The sequence below is a fragment of the Myiozetetes cayanensis genome, unplaced genomic scaffold (assembly GCF_022539395.1).
Source record: "Myiozetetes cayanensis isolate MyiCay16 unplaced genomic scaffold, myiCay2020 scf4, whole genome shotgun sequence".
In the NCBI taxonomy this organism is placed as follows: Eukaryota; Metazoa; Chordata; class Aves; order Passeriformes; family Tyrannidae; genus Myiozetetes; species Myiozetetes cayanensis.
In genome coordinates this window covers 50221971-50239765 of record NW_026087631.1, presented here as the reverse complement: position 1 = coordinate 50239765, position 17795 = coordinate 50221971, and the positions used below count along the sequence as shown (strand labels likewise).

Below are 17795 nucleotides of genomic sequence, written 5' to 3'. Positions count from 1 at the left end.
CATTATAATAGTGTGCATTCCTCATTATACCTTTATTAGGAGAGCATTCAGAGTGATAGCTCTTTTAAAAAGATGATGTGTATCCCTGACCTTTGCACCATGGATTTCTATGTCATATATGCTGGTAAGAGGAGTATATATCTGTGTTAGGATGACACTGGAACCAAGCAAGTAAAATCCTTTAATGCTAAGTACAGTCTAGGATAAGCTGCATGTAGTTTGTTATCACATACACTTGGATGATTCTGGACAGCTCTGAGTACAGTGTCAGGCAGCTGATATGAGTAAGGAAATTATACACATTTATTCTGAAATCTTAATAAACTTGTTCGTTATTTTTCTTCTTTCTACGCAAGAAATTACTTGAATTATGTTGTATTTGGTTCCAGCTGTATGCTCTACGATTCTCTGCATAGTCTCATCGCAGAGGGTGGGCTCACTAAAGTAACCCTCATGCTGAACATAGTAGACTTTATCTTAAAGAATATTCTAATTCTGGGCTTGGTCTTGGGAGCTGATATGGTATCAATATTTAATAAAGATCACTGACAAAGATGCATTGAAATCCAAGTCTCTTTAATTCAGGGTTCAGTTGGATTAGTGAAAGCGATTCTGTTTCATCCTTATACATTTTTAACATTGATACATTTGTCCAGAAAGTCATCTGCATAATTTATGTTACGGAAAGACTACTTGTCAAAGACCGTATGTATTGGAATACTCTTTGAGGAACTTAAAATATTTTTTTTTTCAGTTCTTACAATAAGGCAAAGAAATTTGCTGTGCAGATTGTAGTCCATTTATTAAAAATAAGACTTAATAAAGCCAAAGGACTTTCTTGTCTCTCAGATACTACAGAGGTTTAAATTATGGAGTTGCCTGCTTGTGTTATGTAAAGAACCTTATGCTGATTTTTAGGGTTTGTGCAGGGCTTTTCTGTTAATAATGTGACAAAATTGTAAAATAGGCTTTAAGTCACTGGTTTTCATAAAGAATTTTGAAAAGATAACCTCAAGGGAGTCCAGATTTGAAACCAAGTTAGAATTGCAATTTCACAATTTTATTTAAAAGCCAAACAAAAAGAAATAAACAAAAACCCCCAAACAAAATAAAAAACCCCTGGAGTTTGCAACTACTTTAGGAAGTTTAATCTGAATGCAGCCTTTAATCAGGTACGATGATAGAACTCCTCTTTCTTCTTGATATAAATTTCCTTTATGCTTCTGTTTTAACTTCTTTGTCCTATTGCTCTGTTATTTTCTTTTTACTACGTGCTTCTTTTCCTCTTTACCTTTTCTTGTTTCCCGTCCTTACTATTTTTCAGACATGTTCTCCTCTTTCTCTCCCTAGTGCATCTATACTTAGTTCCTTATAAATCACTGGAGTTGGCTCTTTATGAAGGACACCAGGTCACTGACTTGAGTTGTGAAAATGTCAGGCAGGCAGACATGGCTTTTGACTGAATGACAATAAAAAGTTCACAGAAGTGGTCATAATTTTTAGTTACGAAGATGTGCATTTAAAAGCAATACTAAATACTGTGAGACATTTAAGAATTTAAGTTGCAGGGTTTGTTCAGGGTTTTTTCTTTATATCTGTTATATCACTTTTCCTGATAGCTTCCAAACTTCCATGCAGTGAATTTCACTATCTGTTAACTAGCTTCCATGTCCAGTAAATTTGACTGAGGAGTTAGTGTTTTTTTCAAAGGCGTAGTAAATTTGATGAAGTTTTGTGAGAAAGGATGACTTGTTAAAGGAGATGGATCCAAAGGTGTGTTTTCAGTGAGGTAAGATCCCCTCCACCAAAAAACCCACAACTGTCTTAGCTGCAAGGAAGAGCTTCAAACTTTTACTTAAGTAGAGTTACATTAATTCAATCTGCATTAAATAATGACAGCTTAAGTTAATACAAAACTTAGATTTACTGTTGTAAATGTAAATGTGAAAACATCTACCTTATTTACTCAGTATTGGATTAAAAACCTTGTGATACTGAGTTTGGTGATTTTTCGTACTATAAAAATAGTAACTGACTCATTTAAAAGGTCAGCCTTGCAATTTGGACTGTCCTTTTGTTCTTGAAATGAGGGAAAATGGATACTGATTTGCTGTGTGACTAATTTAAACAATTTTTAATTCAAGGAAGTTTCTCTCAGCATAGCATTCTGTTGCTTAGTCCAAGTATTTCTCATCTCTCAAGGCAGCAAGTCTTCTAGGTGTTCCCATTGGAGATTGAAAAATTTCTTTCCTGACCTTCATGAAACAGGAAATGTATGTTGCTTTTTAAGAGGAAGACAAAGGCCAAATTTTGAACTTTGGAAATACGTTTATTTGAAAAGTAGCCTTTTAAGTAATTCTTGACATTTAGTAGAAGAGTGACTTTAATTAATTTTTTTAATGATGCCAAATAGAGTATTGGATGTAATATTTGCATGTTTTCTGTGTATTTTCTCAGAAGAGAGATCAGTTGCAAGATGAAGAGGAAAGAAAGAGCTCCTGGGTTAGTGAAGAACGACAGAAAACACTGGACAGACTTCGTTCATTTAAGCAGGTAACAGAACAAGTGGTGTTTTTTTCTGCCAGTTTCCTTTGCAAAAGAAGCTTTCACTAATTCCAGAAATATACTATGCTTCATTGTGCAGTTAATTGTTCTTTGGAAAATTCATAACAAAATATGGCATTGGGGATAACAGATTCCTCTGACTGTTGCGTTCCCAGTGCCATAATAAACTTCTATTCACTCTTACACCTGCACCTGGTGACAAGACACTCAGCAAATGTTCCTAGAAAAAGTGTAATCTAAATGATATTTCCCACAAAGAGCATTACCATCTGACATACCCTCCTACCACTGATTGCTAGAATACCTGCCAATACCTGCCCCTTCCTATTAAAATGGAAGCACCAGAAAATGGATAGAGAGAAGGGGAATGAAGGGAAAAGAGTAAGGAAAGGGCTGAAACTGCAAGAAAACAGAGACCATTTTAAGTGGTGAACCCTTTTTTTTGTTGTTGTTGAGTACATAAAAAAAGGTATGAGAAGTTTCTTTCCTGGAAGGTTGTCTTGTTCAGCAGTACACTCTTCATGTTCTATTGTTTGCAAGGCTCTTGAATTGCGTAACTTCTGTTAATTAAAGCAGATTTACTTATTTTAGCTAGCAACCCATCATGAGCTGTCTTTATGTATGAAAATACTTATATCTTTACATACTACTGCTTTAGACCTACCACAATTGTGTAGAATATGTTAGACCTGTCTTTCAGGAGCAGTTTAATCTTTTCCTTGAAAAAGGCTATGGATGAAACTAATACGAAAAGACAGATACTGAGGCAGCAAATTTAATGACTAGATTAACAGTACTTTGAAAGTCTTAAAAAGTTTGATGTTATTAAGACATACCTTTTAAAGCAGTATGATTCACTTCTAAGGCCAATATATTAGGTCAGGGAGACTATGACTGGTCTCTCAGACCTCATACACTTTCAGAGGGAGCCATTGATTAGTGCAAGAGGGAATTCTAAATTTTAGTTTCCAGAAAAAAAATTGTACCTTCTGGTTCTTAGAGAAATCCTAATACCAACCCAATAATATATCCCTGCACATGTAAATTGTGGCTTAACTAAGAAAATGGATTTTTTTCTTTTTTTTCTTTGTTTTTTTAATAGATGGGGATATATTTGCCTTGGTTTTACATACAGAGCAAAATGAAAGTTATTTGTCAGAAAGGCAAAACCTGATGACAAGTACTTAAAATCTAGAATAGTTCATTTCATGTACTTACCTAATCATCAATACCTTGTTCACTTTAGCGGTACCCTGGGCAAGTCATACTTAAATCAACCAGACTACGGCTGGCTCATGCAAAAAGAAAATGCGTGGCCAGCCCAGTGTCCTGTGTCGATCAGCCTCAATCTTTGCCAGCAACCCTAAAAAGCCAAGAGAAGAGTGAAGAGGTGGAATCAGAAAGTGCAGTTCCGCCTTTGCAAGTGCAGGAACCTACAAGCTTAAAACAGCTTCAGGATATCTCGTTGCCTCCTAATGGTGTTACCTCTGAGCTGCCCCATGTCAGCACTTCTCCACTCACCAGTAATCAGCCTCAGCTGGAGACTATTACTGGAGAACAGCTTCCAACCCCTTTGCCTCCACCACCTCCACCTCCGCCTCCTCCTTTGCCCTCCAAGGAAGATGCCACCAAATCCTTAGAGAAAAATGACAGCTTTGTTAAACGTGTGGAGAAAGGAGTCCAGCACTCTTCTGGTGTCCCACCAGCGCATCTGTTTGATAGCAGTCAGCTAGTTAGTGCCAAGAAGAAGCTTAAGAAGACTGGTGATCTAGAGGGTGTACAGAGGAGGAAAGGTAATGTTTTAATTTCTGTGTGTTTAATTTTTTGTTAGTTTAAAAATTGTAAGGCACATCCCTTCCTCTTTTGAATTGATCTGTGGGAAAGTGCGGGCTGTGATTTAATAATAATTATTATTTATAATAATTTATTATTAATGCAAAAGTTGTTAAATCCTTTTCAGTTGGTAAATGCTGAGAACTCAAACATTAGGATTTTTAGGACAGTGTGGCATACTTGATCAGTTAGAAAACACAAAACTGACTTTCTGCTACCACATTACATTAGATAGAAAATGGAGCTAAATGCTGTCTAAAAGAATTTTTTTATCTATTTACTGCCAGCACTGCAAGTATTAGGGTGCAGTGTTTTTTTAATAACAGAGCAACAATAATTTTTCTGCAGTTCTATTGTTTATTTTACATTTTATCTTGCAATTTTTTATAAAGCACCTATTGTGTGTAGTTTTATATGCATCATAATACGATAAATATAAGTCAAATTATGTCATCCCTCTTAAGAGTGTTGTTACTGTCTGCAGCAGTACTCTACTTCTGATCTGTATCCCCTGAGATGTTCCAAGTCTCTCAGTGGCTTCAGAAGGTTGTCTGTGTATGACAGACAAGTGCTTTACAGTCCTTCTTTCCACTGCCAAATATGCAGTCCTGTATTCTTTTATTTCTCTCTTCCTCATGTCTATTCTAACTGTCCAGGCCCTTAGTCTAATGGACAAAGCTTACTTATAAATGCAAAACAGGTTTTAAAAAATGTGTTCTACAGTATAAAAAAACCCCCTGGAGATGGATATTCATGTGTTAATTGTTAAGTGCTGCACCTTTTATGTTCTAGTGTATGTGAGCTGTTTAAACCATTGTACTTTATTATAATGCTTTCTTGTCTACTTATAGCTTTTCAAAGACCCAAAGCCTGGGTTTTATTTCTGAAAAAAAATAAAGTTTCAAAATTAGTGATAAAGGAAGGATTTGCTTTGAAGTATTATCTTTTCCTTCTCTGTTTTAATTAATTATAAAGGAAGGGAGTTTTTATGGGTGTGATTTGACTAGGTGCCAATATATTTGTGAATCCAGAGAAGCAGAATATGCATGCTGTTGCAGTTGACTGTATTGCTGTTCCCCTCATGGCATGTCATGTTAGTCAGGCAACAGGCAAAATTAGTCATAAAATGTGAGTGATGAGAATGGATTGCACAGTCCAGTACCTAAGGTACGTACTCATTACCTGAGTTTTAAAGTCAAAACAAAAATACTTTAGTTGTGTTGGATTCGTTGCAGGTTATTTGATTTTCCTGACTGCAAACATGAAAGCCACCTTGTTCAAAAAGCTTTACGACCTGGCTGATAGGAAGTTAAGTGGTTACAAAAATTACTTGTCTGTATAAACCAATTTTGACCTTGTAATAAGGAAGATAAATTTAGAGGCTGAAACAGCATTGGGACAACCATTATACTTATGGTATGGGACTATCATGTTGATAGTATGTAGCTACTTTTTGATCTCTAGGAAATGAAAATTAAGGCTGATAAAATTTAGTAAAAATAGTACTAAAGGTCTTCTGATTTACTGCAGTGAGTTCCCCGATGGATGAAGTGCTGGCTTCCTTGAAACGTGGCAGCTTTCACTTAAGAAAAGTTGAGCAGAGAAGTCTTCCTCCTTTTCCTGATGAAGATGATAGCAATAACATCTTGGCTCAGATCAGAAAAGGGGTGAAACTGAAGAAGGTGCAGAAAGATGTTTTGAGAGAATCCTTTACAATTCTGCCTGATACTGACCCTCTGACAAGGAGCATCCATGAAGCATTGCGACGGATTAAGGAAGCGTCACCTGAGTCAGAGGATGAAGAGGAGAGTTTGCCTTGCACAGACTGGGAAAATTAACCTGTAATTAAACTACATTTTTAAAAAATATTTCTGCAACAGTTTTTCTATAAACATAGCAAATAAACCTCAGTTTATTCATTTTAGGAGACGTAGTACAAATGTGACTAAACTGCTTGTCATCTAGTGTGATAAAACATACACACATGAATTTTGTATCACTGACTTTCCAAAGAATTTAAGGTTTATAATAAGGAAAACTTTTATAGACAGTATCTTAGCTTTTTACTTTTAGTCTGAGTACTTTTGCTGAATATTGACAGGACTGCTCCTAGAAAAAGCTCTATTTTATTTAATAAATTTGAAGGGACAGTTTCCAGCTTACCAAAAAGCTTTAAAAAGCAGCACAATCACTCTTGGATGCACCTTATACTTATTTTTTAATTACTTCTAGCCTTGTAAAAATTTGGCATGTCTGTCACTTCAGGCTGAATAACTTTTAAGTGAAGGACAGTTATATTTGAATGCTGAACACATTGAAATCTCATGGGTTACCCTGTGCGACTGACTTCAAGACTGCTTGGTTTCAATCTGTAAAATCTCTGACTTAATTGAATTTCCAGGCTATAAACAGTAAATATAAAAAAATTTAATTTATATTTCTGCTATTCATATGAATTCTATGAACTTGCATTATACTATGCTAGAGTGCCTGAAAGTACAGACTTCAGCAGATGAAGTTAATGATTTCACAACAAACTAAAAATTGGCAAGAGATACATTTTCAAAATCATGTCTGCATCAGTAGCAAAAAGAGATTCTTGATCGCAGCAGCAGGATACAGCACTGTTCTGTGATGGTTCTTTTCTGCTACTGGCACGTTGATGAATTTAAGTATCAGTGAAGATTCCCACTAAACTCGAAATTTGAGAAACCAGAGGTATGACAATCTGTAAAGAATTTTAAAATCTGTTTAGAAATCAAAGGCTATTTCAATAGAATGGAAGACAAATATTTGTAATCCTTGCAACACATCTAGCAGTAGAAAACAAATAACTTTTGAATGTTCACAATCTGGTATTTCTACCCTGGTTAGTTACTACTGTAGCTGGAGAATGGCTGTTGGTAAAGTGCTCTAGCTGTTTAAAAACTGACTGTGACTTAGCGTATATCATCTGCTGAATTTTCTTGTGTGTATGAAAGACTGTGTCTCAAACTGTTCTATTGGTATGCTATTTTCAAATAATTTAAAATTTTTGAAAAGAAAAATAAATATTGCCTTTATTTCCTCATGAACTAGCCATTAGCCACTCCAATGATTTATTATTGTTTAATTATGCCTTACTCCTTCTATTCCATACTAATGTGCTACTAGTTTTGGAGCTGAAAATCAAGGAGTGGAGATGTACTTAACTCTTGCTGAAACTCAAAGTGAAAATAATTTTCCTTGGATATAAATTTTTTCTATCCATGCATACTGAAAAATCTCACTACCGCAGCCCTTCAGAAATCAAGTGACAACTGTAAGAAAGGACATGCCTTGGAACTGACTTGGCTTTCTTAGTACAATTATTCTAATTTGTTAGATAATGGACCAAATTTAAAATTTTGTGATTTGACTTTGATTTTAGTAGATCTATTTTACTGTTAAGGATCATGTTTGCTTGGGTTTTTTTTGTTTTGTTTCAAGATAAAAAGGAATTTTCCAGGAATGACTTAAATTTTTTTTAATCTAATTGGTTGACCTCCTAAACATTTTCTATTAGAAGTGCATTGTCTTAGAATTCTTCTGTGGTCATTGCCATACAGTATGAATACACGTTTTCCTCTGCTGTCTGCAGCCCCATAAAAGCAGTACAGAATGCAGGCTGAAGATCACTGCCATGCAGTCCCTTTAGTACGCTGGTTGTCGTCTCCTTTTTACCAGTCTACATCCTTCTGAGGTCCCATGAAATCACTTGGACCTATAAGCAGGATGCAGTGTCAGTGTCAGAGTTCTGAGTACGCTGCTTGGGAGTTCTTCATTTATCTGGGACCTGCTTTCTCTTACCAATGTCACATTTTATTATGAAAAGAATGCTCTTTTCATGCAGTGAGATTATTCAATAGATAATAGTCTCAATTGAAAAATATTTGTACAAAACAGCTAACAGCACAGAAAGAAAAAGCACGCCCCTGCTAACAAAACATGTGAAATGTTCTGGGAGAACAGAGATGGAGACAAAACTCTTGAAAAATTCAGCTGAATAAATACTTTCCATATAGATAAGTGTGCTTGCTTAACCAGACTGGCTTAATAGAATTCATTATACAAGAATAAAATGTAATGAAAGTCTGTTGTAGAAATTGCAGATTAGTATTTTTTACTATAAGGTTATCCATTTAATACTGTGCTTTAAGACTGACCTACTGGTTTTTAACTGGTAAACTCTGCACATCCCAAAAATTAGCACAGAGGTTCTAGATTGAAAACACTATATACAGGAATATATTGGCACAAGTGTTGAAGTATATTGGTACACGTGTTGTGAACTGTGCTTAATTACATGTACATCTGTATAGGCTAAATGTAATGCAGTTATTTGCCTTAGAAATAAAGGCTAAATCTGAAACAGTGATGTACATTTATCAAGAGCCAAAAAGTGTCTTAAAGCATCTGCAGGGCATATTAACAGTGCTCACTGAAGAGGTTTCATTAATTATTGAAGTTTGAAGACAAACTAATACTAATACAGTAACTAATTCTTGCAGGAGATTTAGTTGTCTGTATTTCCTGCCCTGTGATTTAACTTCTACCTGAAGTTATGGCTAACTTCCTTAAGAACAGTTCCTTCCTTACAGACATTCTAAACCACATGCAAAGATGTTGAGGCCTTCTGTGTACGGAAATAGCTGAACAAGTAATACAAATGCACAGTGTCTTCTGTGTGAAAAATCCAGATTACTGGTTATCAAAAGCATCCCAAGCATTTATGTGTGTGTGTACATAATAGTACACATAAACTACTATAGTATATTAAGAGTACTTTTAAGTAATGCAAAACGTGGGTTCCTGTGAGTGATGGACAAAGTAACAGATAACAAGTGAACTTTTTCTCTCTGTAGTCTTCTAATCCAGTATTTTGAGCCTCTTCAAACTCTAATCTGTATTCACTGCCAGTAATACCAGAAGGCAAAAAAAAAAAGACCTGGTCATACTATGTGTGTTCTGGCTGCAGAGTTAGTGTGTCATTACCCTAGGAGCAATTACCCTACTTTGCTCAGTACAGTGCTGCTTAGCATTGCATGTTAGAATTGCCTAATATGTTGATCAGAGAATATTCGTACAGCCGTTTAGCTTTTCAGATGTTCCTTTTTCTTTTTTCCCAAACAGGTGATTGACAGCCAACGATGTGAGAAAAGAAACCCCAGCTGAAGATTACTTTTCCTCTACATTTCTGAAAATTCAGACCCAGCAGTTATGACCATCAATTCCACAGGAGGCTTTTTTTGGCAAAGAAAGTCTTTCTTTGACAAATAATTCAGTATATGGGAAAAACAGCCTGAAATGTTGATTTCAGGTCACTTTTTTCTTTCATTTGTTCAAACAAATCCTGGTTTGGGCAGAAAGCTAAGTTGTTTAGATGTGCATTTTATACGATCAAGAATGCCCAATTCTTAAGCACTTTTTATAATTGCGTTAGTAATGTGTGGCCAGTTAAGTGAGGGGGGCATTTTGAGTTGGGCAACTACATGCTGTTAGAGTAACCTTAGGATTCCACACTGGCTATAAAATGTCCCCTTCACTGCACTGAATATCTCATGTGCTTGAAAATTCAAACAAATGGCTCCTGGCAGAGAAGATTGCTGTGCAGCAGTGTGATATTCCAGAAAGAACAGAATTTCTAGTTGCACTACCGTAGCTGAAATTCAGTAACATGCAACTGAGACTTTTTTTTCTTCTTAGTTTGAAGAATTGTATGTCAGTATGAAATGCAACAAGTGACTACAGCACAGTGAGAAATAAGAGTTGAATTCAGTACATAATCGAGAATGTGTTTGTTTCCATCATGATACATTTAGGAAGACATACCACAGCACCTTTTTTAGAAGGTCATTTGTAGTCTGACATCTTTTTAAAGTAGACATTTTCATGCTTTTTTAAAATAATATTTAGCTATGCCGAACCAAGTTAGTTATACTTTTATCATTTGTTATAAGAAGCAATATTTTGTAATTTCATACTTAAAAATATTTTTCTCTTTTAATTTAAAATGTCTTTTGATTAGTCTAAGCAGCCTTCTTTAAAAAAAAGATCAAAGCACTCAAATGTACTGATAATTGCGTTGTGAAAATCATGCTTTTCCTGCTGGTTTTCATTATTCCCTTTAGTGGCTACAAAAATGTTTGTATTTCATACCCAAAAGCCTACTGGCTGAAAACTGGTTCTTTTTATTCTGACTTTTATTTTTAAAGGAGGGTTACAAAGGAGTAGTCCTAAACTTCATGACTAATGGCTGCAGGCAGCTACTCTTATGATACCACAGTACCAAGAGGTATGTCAATACAAAGATACAAATAGCTTTGTACCACCTAAAAACCTCATGTGATATTAAAGTCAGCCCATTAGACTTCTAATAAAACTGAATTTTCACTAGAATTTTGTTTTTACTAGCGTAATATATACTGTGTTCAGGAAGTTCACAGTCCCTGTCCTTTGTGTAGTGTCGTCCATTCACTGTTCTTCTTTTGACAGATAAACTACTATGGGGATTTGGGTTCTTTTAAGTGGAGTTACTCATTGCTGCTGTCATGTAATGGAACATGTACTGTGTTAAAACTTATAATAGGGGATTTCATGACTTGCCGTTTACTTACAGAAAGAGAAGCGGGAGAACTTACCTTAGCAATAGGCTGTATAACCTAAAGGAACCTCAGCTCTTGGACCCTTCAGTTGTTTTGCTGTGGCTGTCTGAAAATTAAAGCTCTGTCAAACATCTTGAAAGGATTTTCTTAACCATGTTGCCTTACTTACAAAGTTAGTGAACATTCATTTTCAAATCACCTGCAAGCAGTGTTAATGCAGAGTTGTATTGATTCTTGCTTAATTAGTTGTCAGGTCTCTGTTTTTCTGTCCTGAGATCAGCTCTGTGAAATATCTGATACTGGCTTTCCACAGGCTTAAAACTACATGATGTTTTTTTCTTAAACTGCTTCTCTGAACTCTGAGTTACATGGTATGGTTGCAGGCTGCCTAATGCTGTGTTCATGCAGCAATAGTAGCAATTTCAAAGTTCATCATAATCATTTGACACTGCGTATACCATAATCTGTGGTGTATTTTTGCTCTACATTTGTTTGTAATTTCAATCACCACACATTAAAACCAAGGTAATGAAATAAATTTTTGGCTGTAGCACAGAGCAGAACCATGATGTAGAATGGTAATTCACATTATACAATTCATCTGAAACTTAGTGCAAAATTAACAGTTGTGAATGAGCAACTTTTGTATCTTTTTTTTCCTATTTTTCATCGTGCAGTTTTATGCCTTGGCATATGCATATAGAACACTAGTAAAATTCCAAGCCGAGGAAAAATAGTGTAATTTTAAAGTATAGGTGCAGTGGTTCCCTTGCACAGCATTTGTCTGCAGTTTACCACTGTGTTGTGATTAATCTAAGTAGCTCCATGCTGTACTGTAGTACAGTTTTCAGGTATGTTTGCCATGTAATCTGTCATCTTTGCCTTGAAAAATGTGTGCATGATTCATAAAAAATTACTATGTTTCATATTTAGCTGAAATTTTAGATGCCTGTGATAGCTTAGTATAGAAATGGAGTTCTCATATGAGCATGTATTTTATGCGCACACAAAAAGTAGTTGTGATGCCGAGCATAGCAGTATATATCAGTTCAAAACGGCCATCTTCCGTGTGGAAAGTGAATGTTTGTTTTTTTTCATGTCCTGCTCAAAAAAAAGAAAAAATCCCTGAATTTTAATCCTCCATAAGTCACTAGATGTCACAATTTCACATAATTTTCCACTTTGATATAAAAATGGTGCGTATATAGTGTACACAGGCTAATGCATAAAACTTCAGTCCTTTGTAATGTGAAATTTTCCAGTGGGATGGCTACAGCAGCAAATGGGGAACATTTAAGTATATTCACAAGAAACTTTTATGGAAATTATAACAGTCCTGCATTGTGGTCAGTTCCTCTAGAGGTGAGAAAAGCTGTAATAATTGCATTGGTCCTTGAGAAATCTTGGCAAGCATCACTAAGAAAAAACACAGAAACATGTGCAAGGAGCCTCCATAAAAAGACCTGCGTATTGGTATTTTTCATTTCATTGTTGTGACTGCATTGTTCCATTGCTAGTTATTTATCTTAAACAATTGGTCAACTTTTGGGCCTTTTCCACTTTTAGAAGCTTCTTTCTTTGTTCTTCTACTATGGTGTAATTGATCCTGTGAGGTAAAGAGTTGGAATGCATAATGTTTATTGTACAAATGCTTATGTAAGGACTGAAAAATCTTTTTTGAGTGGGAACAAGAAACTAAATACTCAGTTTCTCCTAAAGTAACGAAAATGTAAGGTAAACAGCAGTAGTCTTTTGTTCAGAAATGAAATTTGCATCAACAAAAATTTCATGCTCTCATTCACAGAGGTTCCAGATCCTTTACAGATGACCAATAGTCTTACTATTTTACTGTATTTTCATATGCTAGTTATCTGTCTAGGGTAGATGAAGGCTTTTTTATTCTTCTCAAACATCACTTTTGAGTTTTGTTCATTTGTTTGTTTTAAATCTGACAGTCTGCATCCTACACCAGACACTTGTAAAATAAATTAGTATGATTATATATTGTGTTCTTTTGTGACTGCATTGGGGATAGAACTTAACATACTATACTATATTATTTGTAAAGAATCATTTTGAGTATAAACGCTATATTCTGTACTGTTTAATATTAATGACGTGCATTATTGAAGATGCAACTTATTGAGGAAGCAGAAACATTATTGTTACCCTTATTCCATTTGTTGCACTGAATTTCAAGAGTGTAATTTGTAAATCAAGTTTGCTCATGTGTGTAATCAGATTTTATCTTCATTGTAATGCTTATGTAATTAAATTACCTGGATATATTTCCGGTAACGATTCCATAAGCATGGACAATATGTTATGTTTATCACTACAGAATTAATATTACAAACAAGCAAAGCTGCTTGCAAAGAAAAAGAGTAACAGAAGCACCTTACCGGGAGAGTGTGTTGCATGATTTCACTGCTCTTGGAGCTGACAGACAGTAGATCATCTTAAACTTGACTGCAAATTGCTCTTTGGTGTAATAAGCACATTGACATATTGCTATTAATGCTATCAACAGCAATGGCTATTTTTAACCTATACATATACTGTAATTTAAATTTTCCTACAAAATGAATTTATATTTAATTGACGCCTAATACAATAAATAGTTGAATACTTAAAATTAGGATTTTTAGGAGGGTCAAGGGAGGGAGGGCATGCCAGTATATTTGTGGGAGGGACTGTTGCATATACAGGTCTTTGCACTTCCTGTTCAGTTTGACTGTTAGTCCAAAACTCACAGCTCTGACTGTGGTGAATCTGCAACCTGACACCTATGTATTTTTGTTGTGATTCAGGTCTTCTGTGTTCTGTGGCCCAGAGGTTCAGAATTTGACAGAAGTGGTCATCTTTCCATTCTCAAATGTGAATGCTCTGTAACTCTAACATGGGAAATGACCAAGCAATGAATTTTACTCTGCTGAGTTTCTAATGTTAACATGGAGCATTATTTAAAGCTGTTAACCTGAAGTGTGTCCACTGGAAACAAGTAAAAAATATGATGACTGTTTTGGTGCATATAGTCCAAACTCTGCAGAGATTTTTATTCCAGTCTGTTGAATATCCAGTAATAAGTTTGCTGTAGACTGGCTTGATTTTCAGATTACAAACTTATTTTTGATTTCTGAATTGGGAAATAGGTGTTGGGTATTGGGGATATTCACTTAACATCTCCCAGCATGGTGTTGCAGTTGCCATATATTTTTAATTTCATCTTAATGTATAAAATATGTATCATCATAAAAGGAAAGCTTAAGAATTACAAATGTTTGCAAGTTGTCTTGCATGAATGAAGCCAGTGAAGCTTAGTGAAACTAACTTCTTTGTTAAACCTGTTGAATAAATAAGAAATAATATAAAAACAAATTTTCCATTCACTAGCTTTGTGCAATATTATCATTAGACACTACTAGCACATTGTGCTTGGCTTTAAGAAAGTTCTTTAACTCTATTATATTCAAAAGGACATATTAAGTGCATATTTTATTGTAAACAATTCTGCAAATTTACTATGCCTGAAAATGCTCAAAGTTATAAAGTGTTAAGCACAAGTATGTTTAAAAAAAAAGGTTAAAAACTAAACAGACATTTCTAGCAATACCTAAAAACTAAAAAAAGTTTTAACTGTCTGCTTTTTGGTCTTTTTTTTCTTTAGTGCAGCTTTTTTGCAATGCAAGTTTATTTCTGTGTATTTCATGGGTTTTTTTATTATCATGATTCAGAAATATAAACCTGTACACAAAGTACTGCATTCACCTTATTGTACATGCAATGTAACATCATACTCACAGTTTTGGTGCTTTAAAATTATTCCTTTTTTCTTTATTAAAGGATATTTATTTGACCACTGTCTTGGTTTTAACTTTGACTATGTTCCAACATTAAAAGAAATATTTTTAGTATAGTTTGGTTCCCACAAAAAAAAAAAAAAAAGGGTTCAAATCTGATTCATTTAGGTTCCCTTTGTTATTCTTTTAACTCCTCAAGCTGCCTCTTATTGCTTAGTGGCAGGTGGTTGTGTCTAAGATATGTTGCAGCAGGGAATAATTATGTTTAGGTCACATCTTTGTAAACGAAGTCACATGAACAGCTGAGGTGTATAAGAAACTTGCTCTTTAATCACGCAGAATAGTTGTGCTTAAATACAAGTCACACCCAGTTTCCATCTCTTAATCAAAAGACAAACACTCTATGAAAAACGATTGAAGTTTAAATCCAGAAATGGTAAGAGCTTGTCTCCCTTATTACACTTACTGTGTCCCAAAATAGAGTTGCTGGATGCCTGTAGGTAAGTTTTTCTGGTTTTTTCCTATAGTCATTTTAAGTTGTTATTTATGTAAACATAAATCTATGAGATATGTTTGTATTGTGTCTCCCTTTGGCTTCTGTGTTTCTGGTGCAGTGCAGGTAGGTTTTATGTCCAGGTGGTCCCTTAACATGAGGAAGATAAAAATCAGTGTATTCCTAGAACAAGAAATTTTTAATGCAGTTACAATTCTGAGAAAACAAGAAAAAGGCTGGACATTTCTAAGAGCAATTTGAAACAAAGGTTGTATTTCCAGCACAAATCTTCACTGCAAAGTGTCTGAAACAAGATTCAAGGCCTGTCTGGCTTTGGTTTCCTACTGATGTTTTCAACGTCAGGTAATAATGGCATATGCTGTTAATTTCGGTTTGTGACAAAACACACATAGAACAAGTAGGAAATGTGCTTTGAAATAAGCAAGTTGATCATTGCTGACTTAAGAAAGAACAGAGTTATATTTATATCCGAGTTCTGTTCCTCTTGGTCTGGCTATGCATTCAGCAGTGTGTGACCCTGGTGTGGGGGCCTGTGCAGGACAGAGAGACATCAACTGGTATCTGCTTTGGCCTCGGCTTCAGTGGATAAACAGATGCTTTTGTATGACTCGTGTGGGTATCCCTACATGTTGGAAGTGTATTTAATGCATGCATCAGAATTGCAGATCAGTGAATATATCCATAGGCACACTTGGGAGGCAGTGCTATGCTGTGCAGCATAAGGCCTAAATGTTTGTACAACACATAGAAGATGGAAAATACATAGAACCATCATTTACTCTTTTTCCTGTTTGTTACATGTCAGATGTAAAGTAAAGCAAAGGTACATTGTAAATAATACTGGGCCACAGTGCCTCTGAAACTTGTAGAAATAAAACCCCTCTTCCTCACAGGAACCAACTGATATGCAGGGTTTTTTTCATTTCCACCGCTTACTACTTAACAGAGGCAATACATACAAGGGAGAGACACAGAAATGGAAAGCAAGTTTGTCAGATCTCCTTTTCTAAAACCTATAAACCTTTCTCAGCCATTCTTACTGCTGCTTCTCATCATAGGGAGAAGCCCATTTTACGGGCTTCATTCTTCCTGCCACAAGGGAAGGAGCTTACAGGAAACCTAGACTTCTGCAGTATCTCTGAATATCTGGATCACCAAGCCACCAGTGTGTCATTGCCATCACCACAGCTTGAACTTTGTGTGACTGTCACAAGATCAGTGTCGAAGTCTAGTGTTACAGAGTTTTGCCAGTGTTTTCACCTTTTGGGAGTGAGGGTTATAACTGAGGATCAGATGGCCTCTATAAACTTTAGATGTACCATGTCAGTCATTTAACTATTAAAAGCATCACTTTCTTTCACACAAACTGCCCTACAGCACAAAACCATACCAGAGGTTTTACCAGGAAGCTACAGCATCATTGCCATATAACCTACCTTAGAAAAGTGCTGCAATTTTGTGTCCAACTCTCCATCCTGCAGATTTGTTCCCACGGAGATGCCTTCCTGCCCTTTCCCCCTCTGCAGAAAGATTCTCAGTCTCTCTTACTTTCTCTAAACTTTATGCAAATCTTCACCAAAGTCATGCTCACTGTCCACACTTTCATCAGCTGAAAGACAGCATATCTCCCTTGAAATGTTGCCGCCACAGCAAGGGCTGATGGATAAAAAGGGGCAGAGATCATTATCTGTGCTATTAAAGCTGGTTCCTGTCTGTGTTGGTGCTGAGGTTCACTCGTTGTTCATCAACCAAAACTGGGAAAAAAACCCTCCAAACCAGAAATTACATATAAGTTCGCTCTTATCTGCTGCATTATCCCCTTATTCCTGCTGTGGCAGTGTGCTGTCTGTGGGATGTTTGTTGGAGATACTGGTGCCATAGGCAAATCACTTGTATTGCCTTCTTGCAACGCTTTCTCCTCGCCATGGAAGACAGCAGACTTTCTGACTTCTCTGAGACATCTCACTACCGCCTTATAATTGCTTATATAAGGCCAAGCACATTGATGGTCTTTCAAACAAAGTCACTGTTTACTTCATGCTTTTATCTTAACAACTTTTCTAATTGGCATCACACTCCTGTACATTACTGTTTAAAAGTCACAGGAATAAGAAAAATTGAATGATGCAATTCATACAAAGCACTTACATTAACTACTTTTTGTTCCTCAGTACTTTATTTTCATCCCATTTAATTTCAGCAAGAATATAACTGAGCTCTTAGCATACAAAATCATCAGTGCATGCTCAAACTGCCATGCATTTTAAATGCACAATTTAAACAATACAACAGACGTTTAATGAATCAACTTCATTTGAAGCATCATAAATTGATGGCCTTTTTTCCCCCCCACACTCACTTGCTGTGAGTAAAATAAGTGTTGGAGTGGATAGAGTCCTGCAAAAACAATTTAACAGAGAAACCATTACACACTGCTCTTGGCTTCTAATGACATATTAA

At 35.6% G+C, this 17795-nt stretch overlaps 1 protein-coding gene across 1 annotated transcript in view; it reads left to right on the top strand.

Annotated features, from left to right (window-relative positions):
• The window catches only part of JMY (junction mediating and regulatory protein, p53 cofactor), a 65623-nt gene extending 50746 nt beyond the window's left edge, over positions 1 to 14877 (top strand). The window contains exons 8-11 of the mRNA XM_050329484.1: positions 2458 to 2553; positions 3812 to 4358; positions 5929 to 6239; positions 9550 to 14877. Of these exons, the coding sequence (XP_050185441.1) occupies positions 2458 to 2553; positions 3812 to 4358; positions 5929 to 6236 (951 nt within the window). The 3' untranslated portion in view covers positions 6237 to 6239; positions 9550 to 14877. The remainder of the gene's footprint in view (positions 1 to 2457; positions 2554 to 3811; positions 4359 to 5928; positions 6240 to 9549) is intronic.
• Positions 14878 to 17795: the final 2918 nt, after the last annotated feature.